The sequence below is a fragment of the Leptodactylus fuscus genome, chromosome 2 (genome assembly GCF_031893055.1).
Source record: "Leptodactylus fuscus isolate aLepFus1 chromosome 2, aLepFus1.hap2, whole genome shotgun sequence".
Classification (NCBI taxonomy): domain Eukaryota; kingdom Metazoa; phylum Chordata; class Amphibia; order Anura; family Leptodactylidae; genus Leptodactylus; species Leptodactylus fuscus.
This window is the reverse complement of record NC_134266.1, coordinates 160780186-160803161: the sequence shown is the minus strand read 5'-3', so window position 1 is coordinate 160803161 and position 22976 is coordinate 160780186. Positions and strand designations below refer to the sequence as shown.

The following is a 22976-nucleotide window of genomic DNA, read 5'->3' as shown; positions in this document are numbered from 1 at the left end:
GGACTGTCCCATTGTTACAGTAGAACAGGGGGCACGAGAGGGCTCAAAGTGTGTTCTATGCACGTACAAGTGTTCGCACTCAGCTGTTCTCCACTCGAGGTCCTGCAGCGCCGCAAGGAGGACGACAGCAGACACCTGGCGTACGCGGGAGCGCGCAGCCCCACACCTGCGGCTCACATCCCGTACGGAGACGGGGCTGGGGGGGACGTGTAGCCCGGTGCTGTGTGTAACAGTGAGCTTGGTCGCCATCCTGCTCCTGTAAATGCTCCATAGCGTGGGGTTAGAAGGCAGCAGGACGAGGGTTAAGCAGGGAGAGAGTGAAAGCAGTTGCAGGACTTCCCCGCCCAGCACTGCACTGAATATGCCTGTGGGGCCACGCCCCCTGCCCGAGCCATCCAATGAATGGTAAGCCAGCAGAGGGAAAGGGGGAAGGGTCTCCCATACACACACGGCAGCTGAATATCCAGCTAGCTTATGCAGCCAGCCGGCTTACATTACTGGGAATACCCTGGACCGTGTACCTGACTGATACAGCCCGGTGAGGAGGGCAGCAGGAGTGTGGGATTTGGTGACTGCGGCGTACACAGTGACCTCCTATTTACCAGGACGGCAAGAGCTTCTCCCCCCTTGGACACTAGTGCGACAGGTGCCCCCCCGGCCGGTCCGGGCAACTCCTATTCATCAGCCTGTTGTTGTGGGATATTGGGTCATGGCAGCGAGTACCCTGCTGACCGTGTGCGTGCTGTGTGCCGCCACCCTCCGGACAGGTAATACTACATGGATGTGCCCTGTCAGCTACTAAACTTCCTAAACTTTCTCTGGTTACTGTGTCGTGCCATGACGTCATAGCTGTATATGTTGGGGCTACATCATGGTATATGGACCCTCATTCTGTGTGCCCGCGCTTACATGACCTGTTGGCTGTAATGGGCTCTCCAAGTCGTATAGAGAACTCCTACGTGTGAAGTGCTTAGTGCCCATGTCCAGGATGCCTCAGACATAAAGCCTTTGTTCTCTAGCACATTAAACTTTCCACCTTTGCCACCCAAATATTGCCCCACCCCCACCTCCATCACATTATTGTAGAAGCTGCTGTACTTCAATCTGCCTTGTCACATCCAAGTCCTCAGATGTATTGTTTCATTGTAATTCTGCTATATACATTGCCTTTACTAGTGGGATACAGTCTTTTTATTGTATGGGAAGTGATTGATCTCATCCATTGCCTGTAAACTCTCAGATCCTGACTGCCAGCCACTGGGGCAATCCCTATTCACACTCAGCAGGATCTTCATTTGATTTGTGTGCTCTTGTCATTGCTTTCTGTGCTTGTAGTGAAGAGATGTGACCAAATCTGAGCAGATCTTAATACCCAGCATGTTGTGTCTCTCCATGTAATCCATCCCAGAGTGCTGCACAGAGTCAGGTGCAGCTCCCCTGCCTTGAAAAACTAACATTTGCTTTCCCTTGTGCTCGACTTGTTTACTCTTCTTTTCCTTGGAGTCCTGAAACTCCTTGGTTTCTTAAGACAAAAGAGCAACGGAAAAAGACAACAGTCTGGGCAAAGCTGCTCTTCTGGTTTGGCTACTTGGTGTAAATGAATGCTTGAACAACTTGGTGTGTGAAGAATGCAGAGCGGTGGAGATAATATGGAGATAGCATACCTCTGCGCCACCTGGGACTGGGTCATTGTGGGTGTCTTTAGGGGAGTGCCACTTTTTGGCTGCTAGAAGAGTCTAATATCCAAGAATCCCTCTCCTCCTTGGGAGGACAGGTAGAGATTTGTGGCCATATATCTGCTACTTGATCTTCCAGTGCTCTCACATCTCCTACTGTCTGCGCTAGTGGGCCATAAAACAATTTTATTTCAGAATTTAACAGCAGCATCCATCTCTCTAGTATTGTGAAGCCATTTGGAGGCTGTAATGTGTGGAGTCGGTCTAGTGCTCCGCTTCCCTCTCCTTTAAGAAATGACACTTGGCTTTTATTCATTCTCTACATACTTCAGCTACATTGTATAGCTGTAATAATGACCACAGAGGATGCTTGGGCTGTATTCTAATGTTTTTTTTCTGGATATTTCATGTACACGCGTCACTTATACATATTTATTTATTTTTGGCTAAATAATATTTGAAGTAATTTCTTGACAAGATTACATAGTCCTGCAAAATCATTGCAGCTGCTTTGCACAGACGTGTCGCCTAGGCTGTAACAATACTGCCAACTAGTGGAGATGAGTGGTATGTTGCAATGATGTACTTGGGAAGTCTCAACGATAAAACCTCATTTCTGCAGTTTGTAAATCAGGTTTTTGGTCCTGACACAATTTCATCATATTGTATGAGGATGATCTGCTTCTTTGGTGTTCTGTTCACTCGCTGCTTGTTCTAACAGTCTTATACTAACAATTTTATACTCAATGGCAAAAAATTCTGCTTTTTTTAGTCACACATATGCATGTTTAAATAGGTAAAAATTAAAGCGAAGATGTTCAGAACCGCGTAACGAAAAAGGATAATAGGCCTCACAAGGGCGTGTCCCCTGCGCTTTATGAAAGCCATGTTACAAGAGGATGACTGTGATCGAACCGAAAAGTGAACTATAAGACCTGTTAGTGTATCAATACATATTCTCTAATAGATGAGCCCTGTCTGTTGTGAGCACTATATACTGCAGCTATGTGGAAACTACTTCACATCTGAACTGTCATGTCTTATTCATATGTTCCTTATGGTCCATATTTTCTGTATAAAGCTTGTCAGTTTTCTATAAAAGAGCTGGAGAGATTTCGCCTGATGTGTCTGGGGGCTATTTAGATTTTAAAGCTGGATCTACTTTATTGTAGTTCAGTGGACCGTGGCTGGTGAAGAAATGTATTTTTTCTTATACTTTACTAGTCGGAGCCTTAACAACACGAACCAGTCTGCTTCTGGCAGTGGAAATGTACTCTCTTCACAATGCCCTAGCAATTAACTGTGACAAAAATGCCAATACAAGTTAGAGGAAATGTAAGGATTGAGATTCAACAGTGCAGTAATGTGACATATGTATGTAAAACATCAGTAGGTGGACGCACTGTGATAAGAATGGAGACAGATTAGAATTGGCTAAGTGTAATGTCTGGGGTGGACTGGCCGCAGCTCTCTGTTAGCTTGTCTCCATTAATAAAGATAACAATAGTGCCCTGCAAAGAACTACCATGTGGTCATGGCATAATACTAGACAGAAATGGAACTCTTGTAATACATGAAGTTTAGCTCTGTGCTGTAAAGGAAGCCCGGCCTCAGAACAACACAGGCTCTATTCTCCTCTGATACCATCAAATGACATCATTCTGCTGCCACTTCACAAAAATGCCTTATTTTATATGGCCACGGGTGTGATGCTGGAAAGTCCTAGATGTAAGACGTTTCATTGTTAATCTAAGATAATTCTGTAGTGACACCGTAACATTTGGGTTATCTCATAAGAATAAAAAACTGCTGTGCTGAATTATGTTATATAGGGAATTATAAGCTCTGATTTATCGATTAAGTCATGGCTGATCGTGTATAAGAAATCCTAAATGATGTTGTTCAATTGGAGCCTTCCTTTTATTTGTCTTATGGGGGGCTGTTTGCATTGTAAACCCCCCCCCCCCCAGATATGGCTCCTGTTGTCTCTACAGAACATCTTGTCACAAATATCAGAAGAGAGTAGGATTATTGAGTATTGGTTCGTAAGCAGGTTACTTTTGGGCCTGCATACAGAATTATGGTATAACAGCGGTTTTGCGTTTTGGTGAATAGTACGACTTTACTGTGGGAGCAGAAGGCATGGAATAGGCCTGTTTTTTTTTTTTTTTTTTTTTTTTTTTTTTTTTTTTTTTATTGAATTGAAAGGGGAACATTACTTTATAGTAGTCTCTTATTGAGCTAATGGGTAACTTCTATTTAAAGGGTCTGGAACAAGTTGGGACTCGCACCAATTATGAAGGCAGGGGTTCCATTTGTCTCATTATGAATCGAGGTAGCACAGGCGCATTGCAGGTCCATTCATTTCTATGGGGCTGATGGAGATAGCTGAGTACAAGAGTCCTCATAGACTTGGGCTGCGTTCACACAGAGTTTTTTGGTCAGGAAACTGACTTGGATTCCTCCTCCAAAAAACGCTTCACCATACAGTCCTATGATGAGGCGTTTTTAGGAGGAAGAATTTGTTTCAGTTTCCTGACCAAAAAACTCAGTGTGAACACAGCCTTAACCAGCCTCTTCATTCATATGGGGCATATAGAATTCTCTATATCGTATTCCTCTGGATAGATAACTTTTGGGCATTCAGGTATATTAGATTGTTTCCCTTGTAGTGACTTTTGATATTTTCAGTAGCTGTCACTTTAAAGTGAACACGTTTAAAAGGTTGGTTTGTCTGAATAAGCATGTAATAATGACCAATTCAGTATAGCGCAGCAGTAGTCTGTGAAATCACATGACCGACCAATCAAGTGCTATATACTCTTCCTCTGTGCAATAGGTGGACCTCCTAATCATTATTATGCTAGGTTCACACCTGCATTCGGGTTTCCGTTCAGGGGGCCTGTAGTTACCTTCGGAAACCTGTAGACCCCATAGACTGTAATGGGGTAGAAAATGCAGAGAGAAAAGCGCTGCTTGTAGGACCTTTCTCTCTGCATTTTTAAAATGGAATGGGGAGTGGATTTACTAGGCGGAGAGAGGGTGCAGGTGTGAATCTAGCCGGAGTCAGCACACATTTCTTATATAACGATCAAGACAGATGTGGTGTAAATTGCTGCAAAAAAGTCCACAGTAGAATACATTTCTCATATGATTCTTTAATGATTGGATTATGATAACAAACCTTCTTTAAAGGGCTATTTTAGCATTATTGAAAACTAGCTGAATGATTATGCAATGCAAACTTTGGTAATCATCTGATTTTACTTTGTATTTCCAAGGGCTGGGCAATTAACTGAAAAATAATCAAAATTAAAAGTCAGCTCGATTAATTTCTGTAAACTTGGTCCCATGGTTTGTTTGTTTTTTTTTTTCCCCAATAATGTTGCCTCCATGCCATACTGTCTCACACTGCCATTGGCTAAATGATATATCGCTAACTGTACACTATACATCCAGGATTGCAGATATGTGAATAACCAAAACTAACATTCATTGGTATAGCATGGCATATACCGTATTTTTCGGACTATAAGACGCACTTTTTTTCTCCCAAATTTGGGGAAAAATGAGGGCGCATCTTATATTCCAAATGTGGAGCATCGCCATGTTCCTGCTGCTGCTGGCTTCCTGCAGCGACAGGAGCGTGGCAATGATGCAGGCCCCGGTACCTGTGCCGGCGTCTAAAACCCTTCCCGGCATCCGCCGTTCTATTGCCGGGAGGGTTTGATGCCGGGTCTGTAAGAATAATGGTGGCCGCTCTGCTGCAGAGCGGTCGCCATAGCAACCGGGTCTCCGCTATACGCGGAGGCCCAAAGCTAATGCCCGCAATTAGAATGCATTCTAATTGCAGGCATTAAAACTTAACCCCCCAAAGTGTAGCATACACCCCAGGGCCGCCATACTTTTAAAGTTGCAGGCCGGCTCCTGCACGGCAAGTTCGTAGGAGCCGACCTGTTCTGGTGACAGCCGGGACCCAACTGAAGGCTCCCAGGCCTGTCACTGCTATATTACTATTGCGGTTGGTCTATGACCAGCCGTAATAGTAATGTAGAGAATCTCCCATAGACGGCAATACACTTGTATTGCCGTCTATGGGACTTGCAATCAAATGATTGCAGGTTCAAGCCACCTAGGGGGAAAATGTCAAAAATGCCCGTGTTTTTTTGGTTGTTTTTTCACCGTTTTGCCTCTGAGTTAAATAAAAGGTGATGTAAGCAATAGATATTCCCCAAAATGGTATAACTAAAAAGTACATCTGGCCCCGCAAAAAAAAAAAAAAAAAAAAAAAACACTCTATGGATCTCTGTACAGCTGCCGGGTCACCTGTCAATGTGGCTGTTGCAAAACTACAATTCCCATATATTAAATATTTTACCATTTTTGTTGCTTCAAAAATATTTTTCCCCCTATTTTCTTCCTCTAAAACCTAGGTGCAGTTTATAGTCCGAAAAATATGTTAAATAGGGGGTATAGCATGTAAAAACAGGCATGTCCTAAAATAACCGTTTATTAATCAAGGTAAAATTTTCAATTGCACAAGAAAAAACACAGTCCACAGCTCACCATAAATCTTGAAGAGAATCAGCTAGACCAAGAGTGCACGAAAAAATACACCCCTCTTGTGCTGAAGGAATATTTTTCTACTGGGTTCTTAACATTTTCAATTAACCATGATTTTGTTGTAGGCCATAATCGCCCAACCCTAGTATCTAGGAACATTTTTAGAGATCTATGGTTTCAGTCAATGAATATCTTATTGTCTTGAAAAAAGAAGTCTCCGTCACTGCCTTTTATTAAAAACAATGGAAGACCGATTCCAACCAGAATTCGGAACTGATTTTGAGGTGGAATTGATGACTCTCTCTGTCTTAGGTTAGGTTTATGTATGTGTTGGTTGGAGTCTCCACATCATTCTAAGGCCTTAGTCACACTACAGTGAAAAACAACATTTTTTCCAATAGCTGTCACAAAGCTGTTTTGCGAACACATTGCTGTTGTTCTTTCTATGGACACACAGACCCAATAGAAATTAATGGATCTCTTTGGAATGGATGTTAAATGGATTGATGTTCATGCTACACCCGTTGAAAAAAAATGGATCAGTGGGTTGAGTCAAAAAAGAAGGACCAAAGAGACCAATACATAACATTTCTGACTGATAGTTATAAACTCATTCAAAATGGTTGACACTTGGCCATCAAAAACAGAAATGCCAAACCGCCATTAAAAACTGACATGTACACCTGTTAGATCTGTCAGAAATAGCACAATTTTATGAATAGAGCCTCAATCTATTACATAGACTTCTATTGCGACTTCTCATCTACTCTCCTAGCATGGATAAAAGTGTTTCAAATGTCGTAAAATGTGGAACAGGCCAAACACCATATTTTACAAAGCACTTTCACCAGAAAACCCTCAAAAATGTATTGATAAATCTTGGTTATTATGTTGAATAGTGATTTTTTTTTTTTGAGTTCCTTTGACTCTTTATAAGACACCGATTTATTCATGTAGTTCATTCAGATATTCTTTGGACACAGACTTTTACCTGTCCTTGCTATTTACCCTATCACTCCCCTATCGCTGCTGCTTTCACAATGTACATCTTATTATTTATTTATTTTTTTCCCCCTTTTCCTATCAGTATGTCTTTGTAGAATGGGAGGAAACCCACGCAAACACAGGGAGAACATACAAACTCCTTGCAGATGTTGCTCCTGGCGGGATTCAAACCCAGGACTCCAGCATTGCAGTGCTAACCACTGAGCCACTGTATTGCCCCCCTATTGCTTCTATTCTGATACTTTAGTACAGTTTTGCTTACCAGGCGTATGGCCTCATCGTGAGTATTTTTCAAGGAGCATTGTTCAAGCTACTCTAGGACTGGCAATGTATCTTTAGGCTCCTTTCCTTTGCAGTAAAGACTGCACCATCCTGTCATTTGTTATGTTTTCTTTGCGTTTTGTGTAAGCTTATTTTACATAGAACTGCTGTAATGATTGAAAGTGTTTTGATGCACCATGAAAGAGTATTTTGCAGATGTTTGTATGAATCCCCCCATGCAGTATCATCTGGATAAATCTGTTACACTGTAGCTTTAACTCTTTCTTCCTATTCTGAGTTTGCTTGCAACCATCTTAGTTTTTGTCACACAGTTTATGGCCTGAATGAGAAATGTTCTAAACATGTGTAGTTTAGGGGTTTAGAAGATGGCAGGATAAGAAGCAGGGCTCAGCAGGCACGGAGATCAGGTTACCATCCTGGGTTTTGTCTTGAATGATCATATCTACCTCAGACAAAGAGCAAACAATAATTTTTCTTTTTGTTTCTGTGTCGTGAACTGGAAAGTGTATGTAAAGGACCACCCAGCCGTTACAACTTCTGAGCAGAGCACAAAGGAATATCAGGTTTCGTGCCTGCAGTTAACACTGAAGATAATGTGCTGTTGTGACTACTCTGGCGTATCGTGTTATACTCAATCTCTTTACTGATTTAGAACATGAATGTCCACTATTAAAGACAGTAGCATTCTTAGAACAGCAAAGACAAAGAAAATAACCGTGCTAATCAATCTATATATAATACTAGTTCACGAAATGACAGTTTTCTGCTGAGACGTCTTTGCAATATGTTTTATTTTCTTCACTAAAATGTCAGTGTCTGTGAAAATATCTCTGTGTGCAGTAACCAGGGTTCAGACTGACATCTAGTAGGGCTGTGGAGAGGAAGTTGGGACCAAATTTGGCGAGTCAGAAAAAAGTTACCACCTCCGTCTTCAAAATAGAATTAACTATTTTTAATTGTGTGACATCGTTTTTAATATTGTATAATTAATTAGATACATAGTTACATAATTAGAAATGTTTGCTTTCATAGCAATTCAATCACTAGCTTTTTGATGGGGTAGAGGATTTTTACTGTTTCTATCTAACTGTAGCATTTTTTTACCCGCTGTGGGGATGCAGCAAAGTGAATACAATTTTGGTTAATCTCATCCCCAGATTGTGGGAAAAGCTGCTTGTTCAATTTTGAAAAATGCAGAACTTTGCTTGTATCTGCAGAATTGCAATAGTTTTCTCTATAGATTTAATACGTAGCAAAACTTCAATGAAAAATGCTGAAAAAAAATGCAATGTAGTGTTTTTTTCACTGCGTATGGCTACGTGGGGCCTTAGCCTTTGTCTGACTATGCCAGGAGTCAGAGTTGGTGTTCTGGCCTACTGACTCCACAGCCCTGACATCTAGATAAAAAAAATCTAGCAAGTGAGTTGCACCATGAAGACCTAACCTTATGTATTATATATTCAGTTCATAAATCTATTTATGGACCTACGAATGACAAAAGGCTGATTACGTCTACATTGGCAAAGAAATAGTCTGTACTGTGCCTTATGGCATCCAATGCTACTTTTTGTATGAAAAAGGAATTTAAATTTACATGAAAGAGCAGGTGGCATACTTGTGATAGTTTCGTGTGAATTTAAGGGGAGTTTATCATTGGTGTCAGTGGGTTTGAGCTAAACACGTCTGAATAGCCTTTAAAAAGGCTATTCTACTACTACCTTTACTCAACTTATGTTGTCCCTGCTGTTTCTTTTTAACCTGCTTTATTTTTTTATGCCAATTAACCCCATGGCATGCCCAGGGCCTCCGAGCACCCACGTCATAAATTTAATACTACCTCTCCACTGCTTGTGCTTCGTCTGTCCTCCTCCTCCCCTGATATTGTGCTGCACTGTTTGAGTTCAAATCTCAGTTAAAAGCTCAGTTCTCCAGACAACTACACAAACTACCGGACATGCGCTGAGATCAGTGTTTGGCTACATTGTTCACGTGGATACATGGGCATGTCAAAGCAGGGATCTGCAGAGAGTTATTGGACAAATATTGAGTCTTTTAAATATTTTGGTGTTTTTCCCCCATGGCCTACGCCTTTTTTTTTTTTTTTTCAGAACTCTAAAATACCCTTTAAAGAGGACCTTTCATCAGATTGGGCACAGGCAGTTCCATATACTGCTGGAAAGCTGACAGTGCGCTGAATTCAGCGCACTGTCGGCTTTCCCGATCTGTGCCCCGGGTAAAGCACTATCTGTCCCGGTACCGTAGCGCTTTACAGTCAGAAGGGCGTTTCTGACACTTAGCCAGGGACGCCCTTCTGCCCAGCAGCGTCTATCGCGCTGTGCTCTAAGACTGGGGAGGAACGCACCCTCCCCTCCTGATAATACTCGTCTATGGACGAGCTGTGTGAGCAGAGGGAGGGGGCGTTCCTCCCCGCTCACACTGTACAGTGCGATAGGAGATGCTGGGCAGAAGGGCGTCCCTGGCTAAGTGTCAGAAACGCCCTTCTGACTGTAGAGCGCTACGGTACCGGGACCAAAAAGCGCTTTACACCGGGCACAGATCTGGAAAGCCGACAGTGCGCTGAATTCAGAGCACTGTCAGCCTTCCAACAGTATATAGAACTGCCTGTGCCCAATCTGATGAAAGGTCCTCTTTAAGGCTAAGGCCCCACATTGCAGAAACACAGCTTTTTTTGTTGAAGATTTTGTTGCAGTTTTTTGAGCCAAAGTCAAGAATGGCTACAAAGGGAATGGGTACTCTAATAAAAAAAAAAAAAAAAAAACTTTTTCCCTTCTCCTCGATCCATACCTGACTTTGCCTCAAAAAACTGCAACAATAATATATACACTCACCGGCCACTTTATTAGGTATACCTGTCCAACTGCTCGTTAACACTTAATTTCTAATCAGCCAATCACATGGCGGCAACTCAGTGCATTTAGGCATGTAGACATGGTCAAGACAATCTCCTGCAGTTCAAACCGAGCATCAGTATGGGGAAGAAAGGTGATTTGAGTGCCTTTGAATGTGGCATGGTTGTTGGTGCCAGAAGGGCTGGTCTGAGTATTTCAGAAACTGCTGATCTACTGGGATTTTCACGCACAACCATCTCTAGGTTTTACAGAGAATGGTCCGAAAAAGAAAAAACATCCAGTGAGCGGCAGTTCTGTGGGCGGAAATGCGTTGTTGATGCCAGAGGTCAGAGGAGAATGGCCAGACTGGTTCGAGCTGATAGAAAGGCAACAGTGACTCAAATAGCCACCCGTTACAACCAAGGTAGCCAGAAGAGCATCTCTGAACGCACAGTACGTCGAACTTTGAGGCAGATGGGCTACAGCAGCAGAAGACCACACCGGGTGCCACTCCTTTTCAGCTAAGAACAGGAAACTGAGGCTACAATTTGCACAAGCTCATCGAAATTGGACAATTGAAGATTGGAAAAACGTTGCCTGGTCTGATGAGTCTCGATTTCTGCTGCGACATTCGGATGGTAGGGTCAGAATTTGGCGTCAACAACATGAAAGCATGGATCCATCCTGCCTTGTATCAACGGTTCAGGCTGGTGGTGGTGGTGTCATGGTGTGGGGAATATTTTCTTGGCACTCTTTGGGACCCTTGGTACCAATTGAGCATCGTTGCAACGCCAAAGCCTACCTGAGTATTGTTGCTGACCATGTCCATCCCTTTATGACCACAATGTACCCAACATCTGATGGCTACTTTCAGCAGGATAATGCGCCATGTCATAAAGCTGGAATCATCTCAGACTGGTTTCTTGAACATGACAATGAGTTCACTGTACTCCAATGGCCTCCACAGTCACCAGATCTCAATCCAATAGAGCATCTTTGGGATGTGGTGGAACGGGAGATTCGCATCATGGATGTGCAGCCGACAAATCTGCGGCAACTGTGTGATGCCATCATGTCAATATGGACCAAAATCTCTGAGGAATGCTTCCAGCACCTTGTGGAATCTATGCGACGAAGAATTGAGGCAGTTCTGAAGGCAAAAGGGGGTCCAACCCGTTACTAGCATGGTGTACCTAATAAAGTGGCCGGTGAGTGTGTATGTATGTATGTGTGTGTGTGTGTGTGTGTGTGTGTGTGTGTGTGTGTGTGTGTGTATGGCCTAAAACAATGACTAAGAAAGTGACATTTTGATACATTCAGGGCATATACCCAGGACATGGAGTCAGTATGGAATAGCTGTATGGCTTCTTAGTATGCTGCCATACAGGCTCCATCAGTATGTATGGAAAGATGTATGTGAGATTCGAATGGAATTAGACTTTGTTTCTATTTCGGTGCAACATATGAAGCATATAAATGTATATAAATGTATACAGTCGACTCTCGATTTAACGTATCGGTATATAACGTATATAGGCTATAACGTATATTTTCTCAGGTCCCGACTAACCTACATGTATTTTTATCCCGTTATAACGTAATATGGTTTGCATATAACGTACTCTTTTTTGGACCCCCGCAGCCAATTGCAAGCCACATATAACGTAGAACGTTGTGTACAGGAGGGTCCCACCTAGCCAATCGCATGCATTTTCTGCCGCGTATAACGTAGTACGTTATACGTGCGAGCCTCTGACGAGTCTCTCACCACAGTGCCCTCTGGGTAGATTAGTTCACCGGAAGGAAGTCGTACGTGTCTCGTGTCGTGTGAAGTTCCGGTTTTGGTTGTTTATTGGCGCCAGAATGCCTCCCAAAAAGAGGACTAAGCTTACTGTGCAGCAGAAGGTAAGCGTGACATGGAGTTGCACACTGGTAAAGATGGTTTTGTGTTGATTGCATCGCGATTTCATTACTGTACGTTTCTATTCTCATCGATCAGGTTGAAATCATACGGGAGTTGGAAGGCAACTCTAGCCTCAGACAGACAGATCTCGCAAATCGCTACAATATGCCTCTGACGACGGTCAATACCATTGTGAGAAACAAAAAGCATATCCTAGAGCAGAGCGAGAAACTCGGGAAGATGTCAGGAAAACGTTCCAAATTCCGCAAAGCAAAGCATGAGGAATTGGAAAACATTTTGATGAAGTGGATTAACCAAGCACGAGCTGCCGGAATTAATATTGATGGTTCGGTTGTCAGGGAAAAGGCAAACACTTTAGCAGCAAAAATGAATGTGAAAGACTTTGTTGCTTCCAGTGGCTGGTTCACGAGATTTAAGGAACGAAACAGTCTTTCGTATTGTGTTGCTGCTGGAGAAAGTGGGGCTGTAGATGTGGCTACTGTTGAAACTTGGACAACGGAGCAACTGCCGAAGATTTTAGAGAAATACGACCTAAAAGATGTCTTCAACACTGATGAGACTGGCGTATTTTTTAATTTGATGCCGAATTGCACTATCGCTGTAAAGGGGGAGAAATGCCACGGGGGCAAAATGAGCAAGGAGAGGATCACCGTACTCGTTACCACCAATGCGGACGGCTCGGAGAAGATTCCTATACTGGTGATAGGCAAGTAAACTAAAATTACAGTACTGTATAAACGAGTTTCACTAAATTTAATTTAAATGTTGAATTACTGTAAATTTGCCTTGCAGGCAAGTACAAGAAGCCACGTTGTTTCAAGAACGTACGCACACTGCCGTGTGAGTACAAAAACAACACCAAAGCTTGGATGACGGGCGATTTTTTTCATGCAATTTTTGAGAGCCTTCGACGCAAAGATGGGTACACGCAACAGGAAAGTGGCCCTCTTCCTGGATTGTTGCCCCGCACACCCACAAGAAGTGGAGGGTTTACGCAACGTAGACCTCTATTTTTTCCCGCCTAATTGCACAAGTAAATTGCAGCCACTCGATTTGGGTGTAATTAAGTCCCTCAAGTACAATTACAGGCGTTTGCTCGTGCAGCGGGCACTTGCGCTGATGGAGCGCAACCAATTGGATCAGTTAAAACCGGACCTGCTCCAGGCCATGCACTTCCTGGTAGCTTCGTGGAACAAAGTGACCCCCGCTTGCATCAAGAATTGTTTCCAGAAAGCAGGGTTTGAAAGTGCTGGAAACCACACTCAACCTTCGGAGCTAGAAGCAGCTGGAGCAGCAGTGATTTTGTATCAAAATGAGGAAGAAGAAATGGAGCAAGCAGAAATCCCAGGTGACGCCGAAGAAGTTATTGATACACCAAGCTGGGAACTCATCGCAGGGTCTGGTTTAGATTTCGAAACGTACGCAACCATGGACGATGAGGTGATTACATCAGAAGTGCTTTCTGTTGAGGAAATATACGAAAACGAGCAGGAGGAGGAGTGTATTCTTGAGGAACCAAATTCTGATTCTGAAAGCAGCAATTCCGTTTCCGAAACAATCGTGCCAAAATATTCTGATGTTCTCGATTCATTTCAGAAGGTGAAGACTTTCATTAGCGCTTTTGATGTCGGTGAACATATCATTAATCAGGTAGCAAACGTCGAGAGTGTGCTGTATGGGTTGCGCACCAAAGCTGTGCAAAAACAAACCCGTATTGAGGAATTCTTCTGTCCTAAAAAGTGAATGATACGGACACACACACACAGACATACAGTACTGTATAAATAAATGTAAATAGTTTTAATTTGGCTTCTGCGTTCTGACATTCTTACATTCGGCGTTATGTGCATGACACGCGCATGTACGTACAGTATTTTATAGGGCCGAAAAAGGTGCTATCGTGAATAACGTAGTCAGGGTCCGGCACAGTGAAATACGTTATATACGTATAACGTATTCGCCTTATAACGTATTTTTTTTCCCGGTCCCAGCAATACGTTATATCGAGAGTCGACTGTAGTTAGGCTAAGGCCCCACATTATTGAGACGCTTCAAAAAAAAAAAAAAAAAAAACCCTTTGGAAAAAACTGTTGGAAATGCATCACATTTTTTTCGCAGCATTCTTGTTACACTTATACTGAAAAGTACAGCGTTTAACGTAAAATGCAGTGCCGCAGCCAAAATACTGTGTTTTCGCTACATTGTGCCCCATCCTAAAAGCATTTATTGTAGGCCTAATAGTGTTTATGTGTATAAATATGCATATAGATTTATATTAGTTGTATTATGTGTGTATTTTGTATTAAATTTGTCTCCATGAGAAACCTGAAAGAAGAAATTTTACACTCAAAGATGTTATTTTTAGATCAAGACATCCAGGTGTCTTTCGGTTTTCACTTAACTACATTGCTGTAATATCAAACACAATTTAATATAAAGAAAGATGCAGTGATTTTAAAACTTACAGCCTGCCCTATATTCCCATACATATCAGACGTGTGTGTGTGTGTGTGTGTGTGTGTGTTCCATCCCATCCCATCGATAAGCTGTTCTGGGGAGAGCTTTGTTCTCTGTGTACCAAACCAGATTACTGCAGATCAGCTCCTATTTACTTGAGGCTAAGCTGCAGTAGCTTAGTTCAACCATTATGCAGAAAATGGAGCTGTCTGCTTCCTGCTACATTCTCTGTGTATAATCTGCTGGAAAAAAAAATGCTGAGGGGTACAGGAAGTCATCCCTCCCCATGCTGATACTGATGACCCATCTTTAGGATAGGCCATCAATAATTTATTTATTATTAAACTTCAATTTATTGAAATGTTCTTTGCTCTCATTGGAAACCAATCATGCCTGGCGGCAGATCTTTTCATTTAGTACCTTACCTTGGCATGCACATGAATCAGTATGCCAAACAGCTGTTTAATGTGTATGGCCATCTTTACAGGTGGGCCTCAACTATCTTTATGACTTCTTATATACAGTCCTATGAAAAAGTTTGGGCACCCCTATTAATCTTAATCATTTTTTGTTCTAAATATTTTGGTGTTTGCAACAGCCATTTCAGTTTGATATATCTAATAACTGATGGACACAGTAATATTTCAGGATTGAAATGAGGTTTATTGTACTAACAGAAAATGTGCAATATGCATTAAACCAAAATTTGACCGGTGCAAAAGTATGGGCACTCTTATCATTTTATTGATTTGAATTCCCCTAACTACTTTTTACTGACTTACTGAAGCACAAAATTGGTTTTGTAACCTCAGTGAGCTTTGAACTTCATAGCCAGATGTATCCAATCATAAGAAAAGGTATTTAAGGTGGCCAATTGCAAGTTGATCTCCTATTTGAATCTCCTCTGAAGAGTGGCATCATGGGCTACTCAAAACAACTCTCAAATGATCTGAAAACAAAGATTGTTCAACATAGTTGTTCAGGGGAAGGATACAAAAAGTTGTCTCAAGAGATTTAACCTGTCAGTTTCCACTGTGAGGAACATAGTAAGGAAATGGAAGACCACAGGGACAGTTCTTGTTAAGCCCAGAAGTGGCAGGCCATGAAAAATATCAGAAAGGCAGAGAAGAAGAATGGTGAGAACAGTCAAGGACAATCCACAGACCACCTCCAAAGAGCTGCAGCATCATCTTGCTGCAGATGGTGTCACTGTGCATCGGTCAACTATACAGCGCACTTTGCACAAATAGAAGCTGTATGGGAGAGTGATGAGAAAGAAGCCGTTTCTGCATGTACGCCACAAATAGAGTTGCCTGAGGTATGAAAAAGCACATTTGGACAAGGCAGCTTCATTTTGGAAACAAAAATTGAGTTGTTTGGTTATAAAAAAAAAAAAAGGCGTTATGCATAGCGTCCAAAAAGAAACAGCATTCCAAGAAAAACACTTGCTACCCACTGTAAAATTTGGTGGAGGTTCCATCATGCTTTGGGGCTGTGTGGCCAATGCCGGCATCGGGAATCTTGTTAAAGTTGAGTCGCATGGATTCCACTCAGTATCAGCAGATTCTTGAGAATAATGTTCAAGAATCAGTGACGAAGTTGAAGTTACGCCGGGGATGGATATTTCAGCAAGACAATGATCCAAAACACCGCTCCAAATCCTCAGGCATTCATGCAGAGGAACAATTACAATGTTCTGGAATGGCCACCCCAGTCCCCAGACCTGAATATCATTGAACATCTGTGGGATGATTTGAAGCGGGCTGTCCATGCTCGGCGACCATCTAACTTAACTGAACTTGAATTGTTTGTCCAAAATACCTTTATCCAGGATCCAGGAACTGATTAAAAGCTACAGGAAGCGACTAGAGGCTGTTATCTTTGCAAAAGGAGGATCTACTAAATATTAATGTCACTTTTCTGTTGAGGTGCCCATACTTTTGCACCGGTCAAATTTTGGTTTAATGCATATTGCACATTTTCTGTTAGTACAATAAACCTCATTTCAATCCTGAAATATTACTGTGTCCATCAGTTATTAGATATAGCAAACTGAAATGGCTGTTATAAACACCAAAATATTTAGAACTAAAAATGATTAAGATTAATAGGGGTGCCCAAACTTTTTCATAGGACTGTATAAAAGGCTAGATAACCCTGCTCTAATCCTAAGTGATCAGTTGTTTCCAGTATCGAAAAATCATGTCCGAGCTTCTCTCCATTCCCACTCATTTAGGCTGGTGGGGAGGGCGGTCTGTTATCTCCATTTGCCTTCATATGGTGATAAGGTACGGTAATTTGAAGAGCATAGAGCTTTAAAACAGAGGTTAAAACATTATTTTTTACTATTGACATACCCTGAGTCAGGGTATTCTGCACATAAGGACAATTTATTTAATGCATACAATCTAACCCTGTTCCCATTGAATGGAACCTAATTGAAATGTAGGTCCTGATACTCTAAAATTAAAATTCCCAAATAAGATTTCACACATGCGACGTGTATTTTCTTATCCATTCAGCTGGTACGTAAGAAGCTCACAGGCAAAAAAAGTGAAATCCCTAGTTTGGGAATCATAAGCTAATTCTACTCCAACATTTGGAAAATGAAAAGTGTTTGGATTCATGAAATGCTGTACGTTTGGAAGACTTTGCTTACGGCCGATGTACACCACTCTATGGCTATACAGGGGTATAGAATAGCCACTGACTTCCAGCCTTTGTAATCTACATCTTAATGCACATGTGGTTCTGAAGGCATGCTTAATCCTATGTCTGTAACAGGTGTACAACTACATTATATATCTATACACAAATGTTGCAATTGCTTTCAGTAGTTGTAAGATTCAGTTTACTACATTCCATGGTAATATTCCTAACTCAATTTTATAGTTAACATGTTTTCAGATGTACTTGACAACATTAATTAAATAAGTCATTTAAGAATTTATACTTGACATAATTTAATAAGCGTTAATGATGGAATTACGCATAAGTGTTGTGTTCAGTGACCTAATTTAAAGGTGTTCGTTCCGATAACAATTCTCCAGTTATTTAAGCAGTTTGGCACTTTATGTCCTATGTTCATGTTGGGAAGAAGTTACTTTCAGTGTTTGACTAGGGATTTGCTGGTAATAACACACTCCAATGAACCTAAAAGGTACTGTTAGAACTTCACCTATGCATGGCTAACCAACATTTAGGGGGCAATAAAGCCAATCAGACAAACCTTACAATGCTGAAATTGTCGATTTTACAGGCAACATCAGGAAAATACAGATCTGCACGCCAGGATCTCCCACGTGAGGGATGAAATCCTTTTCCATGAATGTTTCTATTTGAATTTAGGTTTTCTTTACATATTGGATATACTTCCAATTATATATCAGACTATATATATGTATGTGTGTGTGTGTGTGTATGTGTGTATATATATATATATATATATATATATATATATATATATATATATATGTGTGTGTGTGTGTATCTGGTTATGCTCCTTACTGTAAGGCCTGTTGAGAGTAAGAATCACAAAGTCACTTACAGAGAAACTCTTTGCTGTGGTTTATTATGTAGCACTATACTGTGAGGGGGCGTCCTTTACCGGCCACCCATGACGCTGAGTAGTGAGGAGCACCCATCCCCTCCTGACAGTACTTGTCCATAGACTAGAACTTGGGGGACGTTACTCACCGCTTAGCGTCATTGCTGGGGGATAAGGAATGCCCCCTCACATTATAGCGCTACACACAGTACTGTCAAGAGGGGCGTTCCTAGCTAGACTGGCAAGAAAGCCCTTCTGACAGTGAAGAGCTCTAGGTAAATGCACCAATAGCTCTTCCACCGGGGCACATAACGGGATAGCCAACAGTTTGCTGAATTCAGCGCAGTGTCTGCTTTCTAGCGGATTATAAAACCGCATGCGCCTGAGGACATGAAAGGACCTCTTTAAGTTTAGCTGTGAGATCACAAGCATTTCTACTATAGATATGTCACAATTTTTGTGTGAAAACCCAAGGCATGATAAATTGGCTCCGTTGAGATTTTACTGCTCCTTTCAGTTCAGAGTTTGCTGTGTTTTTTTTGAGCCAAAGCCAAGAGTGGATTTAAAAGGAATGGGGAAATATAAAAGAACGACTTATTTTTCTTCTTTCTGCTGAATTCACTCCTGGCTTTGATTCTAAAAACCTCAACCTTTCATGGTCTGGGGCATAGGCAGTTCTATATACTGCTGGAAACCCGACAGTGCGCTGAATTTGGCGCACTGTCGGCTTTCCAGATCTTTGCCCCGGGTAAAGAGCTATCGGTCCTGGTACCATAGCTCTTTACAGTCACAAGAGTGTTCCTGACGTCAGGTACGTCCTTCCTCAAAGCAGCGCCTATCGCGCTGTACAGTGTCAGCAGGGAGGAACGCCCCCTCTCCTTCTGATAATACTCGTCTATAGACGAGCACTTCCCACTCACACTGTACAGCGCGATAGGCGCTGCTTTGAAGAAGGACGTACCTGACAGACTGTCAGGAGTGCCCTTATGACTGTAAAGCACTACGGTACCAGGACCGATAGCTCTTTATTTGGGGCACAGATCGGGAAAGCCAATAGTGCGCTGAATTCAGCACACTGTCTGCTTTCCAGCAGTATACAGAACTGCCTGTGCCCCAAACCATGAAAGGTCCTCTTCAAATCGCATCCATTACACTGCTACTGTATTCCGCCACAGACAAATTCAAAGTAGCAATTCCACTGGCCTCAATCTTAGGGTTTTCTTTGTAGATTTTTGTCTCCTTTTTGTAAGAATGCTGAACTGAAAGAAATGCCACATGTTGACTGAGGGTAAGTTCACACAGGGTTTTTTGGATTGAAACCTGAGGCTGCCTCAGGTTCTGATCCAGAAACCAGGTAGCCACGACTGAAAGCCGGGCCTAGTCGAGAGGGAGTGTCTTCAGGCCAAGTCGCCTCACGATTTGGCCTGAAGAATGAGCATCTGGCTCCTTTTTTTTTTTTTTTTTTTTTTTTCCGGGAGCCGGAAGAAATGGCTCCCAGAAAAAGACCTGATTGGCTCCCATTGATTTCAATGGGAACTGTCTTTTTGGTCATGGTTTTGAGGCGAATACGGCCTCAAAACCCTGACCAAAAAACTCTGACACAAAAACTCAATCAGATGAATAGAAGATGGGATGTAATCTCTCCCTTTAAAGGGAGTGTCTCATTGGTGTCAGTTATTTTGAGATAGACATGCCAGAATAGCCTTTAAAAAGGCTATTCTACTACTTCCTTCTATTTTGATTCTCCCTGCCATTCCGTTGTAATTCTGGTTACTAACGTTATGTAAATGAGCACCCTGAGCGTTCCCCAGGGCCTCCGAGCACCCCCTGCATTTTACTTTTCATTCCGCCTCATCCAGTGCTTGTGCTCCGTTTACCCTCCTCCTCGCCGCATACTGTCGCCCTCTTTTCTCCAATCTCGCTCTGGCAGTTTAAATCTCGGGCATGCTGATCAGTACGCTCAGTTCTCCAGCGAACTACACCAAAATAGCTGTTGGGCATGTCTTAATGATATACTCCCTTTAAACACTGCACAGTGTACAGAGCTGTCTGTTTCTAGCTTAGTATACTGTACAGCTGGTCAGTGAAGGGGGTGGTTGTCCAACTTCCACCAATGTCAAATTATTGACCTATCCTAAGGACTGTCGTTAATGGCCTTTTTTGCTGAGTCTCTAATTTTTCAGTAGAATAAACATTGAAGCTGTGATTTGTGAGCCAAAATCAGAATTGGAATAATCACATAAAGTAAAATGGAAAAACCTCTTGTTCTTATTTTGGCTTTCAAATATTGTTGCAAAATACTGACATAGATACAGACATGTGAAAGTGGTGTTTGCCTAACTTCCTTTAAAGAGGACCTTACATCAGATCGGGCACATGCAGTTTTATATACTGCTGGAAAGCTGACAGTGCGCTGAATTCAGCGCACTATCGGCTTTCCCGATCTGTGCCCGGGGTAAAGCGCTATCGGTCCCGGTACCGTAGCGCTTTACAGTCAGAAGGGCATTTCTGACACTTAGCCAAGGACACCCTTCTGCCCAGCAGCGTCTATCGCGCTGTACTGTGGAGCAGGGAGGAACGCCCCCTCCCTCTCCTGATAACACTCGTCTATGGGCGAGCACTGTAAGCAGAGGGAGAGGGAATTCCTCCCCGCTCACACTGTACAGCGTGATAGGCACTACTGGGCAGAAGGGCATCCCTGGCTAAGTGTCAGAAACGCCCTTCTGACTGTAAAGCGCTACGGTATCGGGACCGATAGCGCTTTACATCGGGCACAGATTGGGAAAGCCGATAGTGCGCTGAATTCAGCGCACTGTCAGCTTTCCAGCAGTATATAGAACTGCCTGTGCCCAATCTGATGAAAGATCCTCTTTAAGACTAATCATTAAAGTGAATTATATAACAAATAATTTTGATGCAGGCAGATGTCAGAAATGTCAAACAGAGCTAAAGGGGCAGTACTGGGTGGTGATATGGGCTGGAACGATTATGACCTAAATAAAAATACTCTGGGATCTCCTTGAACCACAACGTACAATAAGCTGAGGCCCAGGGTAGGTGATTAAATATTATAAACAGTGTTACCTTTCCTGCTCTCCCGACTCCCTGTGCTCTTTGGGCAAATGAATAGAGTCTAAGCTGAAGACTCCGCCACAGAAACTGCTAACTGGCATAGATGTGACCTAGCCTAAGGCCCCACGTTTTTTTTTTGCCAGTTTTTATTTTTATTTTTTGTGAGACTGGCTGCAAAATGAATAGAAAATCATCCATTCTTGGTTTTAGCTCAAAAATCTGCAAAAAAAAAGCTACATTTTCTCAATGTGGGGCCTCAGCCAAGATGCTGGAGCGTTTTTCAGTACCTCCAAAGTGTATGGGATTCTGGTTAATCCCATCCACACATTGCAGAAAAAAAAGTCTGCAGCTAAAATGCTGCAATTTAAAAAAAACTCATGTTTTTGTAAGCGTGTCAATTATGCTACAGAAATGCTGGCGTTTTCCATGTAGGTGTAATAAAGGTAGAAAGTCAGTCCGCAAAGGCAAACTCTGTGGATTTTCTGTGAAAATTGTTGCGGGAAAAAACATGTCGTCTTTCTGCTGCAGTCTTTTCCAAAACCTTTTTGGCTGCGGCTCGCTACATGGGGCCTTAGCCTAAAGATGTACTAAACTCATCCAGCATTTTGGCCGATTGAAATGTAGATGTCAGCAAAATTGACTTAATAAATCTCCCCCTAGAATTTGGTTGTCTCGATAAGACATGAAATGTAGCCTTTATTACAACCTATATGAGCCTTTGTAACAGAAATCTGTAATATGCATTTCATACTTCTCTGTATTATCTTTTGTTTGCTAAGCACTCGCTCAGTGCTGGACTTCACTGTTTGCATAAGGTTAAGAGCAAATAGAAGCTCGATTTTCAGGATGTGCCTTTCGTGTTGGCACCATAGTTCTGCCAGTTGAGCTTTGTGTAGACATGCAGATCAGTCATCATTTTTATGCTCTGTACACAGGGAAATCTGCTAATCTTCATTATATGTTGATGTTCATTGATGCATTTTAATACTATATCAAAATCACAGTCATTGCAAAACAAATTTTTAATTATTTTAGTTGACTTTATATTTCTTAGCACAAAGAAGCTAGTTATGCCTTGTTATCCATAGATCACACAGCAGGTGCCAAGAGTGGCTAGAGGGGCTGTTTCTATACCATTTCATCAAATAATAAAGAACACAATAGAAACTTCCCAGTTGCTTCTACCATGGTTTGTTGCAGGACTGCAACTCAAATATTCCATTGGGACACCAGGCAAGAGGGGAAGGAATGTGTGGTTAAAAAAAACACACTTCTTTGAGAGCCCCACCTCCACAGTGCCTCCTTTCACTCAAAGTGCTCCCTAACCCTTTAAAGGGGTTCAGCAAAATTTTACTGTATGAGCCTTACATATGCGTGAATAGCCTTTAAAAAGGCTATTCAGGCACCGCTAATGTTATTTTAATCCCCTGGTTTTACAATAATACCCTAAAAACATATATATATGCTAATTATACTTATCGTGCACGGTGGGCGGTCGTGCACTGTCTGATGTCATCTTCTGGCACGCCTTCCTCTTCTTTCTTCTTGCAGCAATGCCCTCTGGTCCTGGCTCTTCCCCCTGATTCATCGACCTCCTCTTC

At 42.2% G+C, this 22976-nt stretch overlaps 1 protein-coding gene across 2 annotated transcripts in view; it reads left to right on the top strand.

Annotated features, from left to right (window-relative positions):
* The first annotated feature begins 440 nt into the window (after positions 1–440).
* ALCAM (activated leukocyte cell adhesion molecule) overlaps positions 441–22976 on the top strand; it is a 95551-nt gene continuing 73015 nt past the window's right edge. For both annotated transcript variants that reach the window (XM_075264972.1, XM_075264971.1), the window contains exon 1: positions 441–767. In XM_075264972.1, the coding sequence (XP_075121073.1) occupies positions 710–767 (58 nt within the window). In that variant the 5' untranslated portion in view covers positions 441–709. The remainder of the gene's footprint in view (positions 768–22976) is intronic.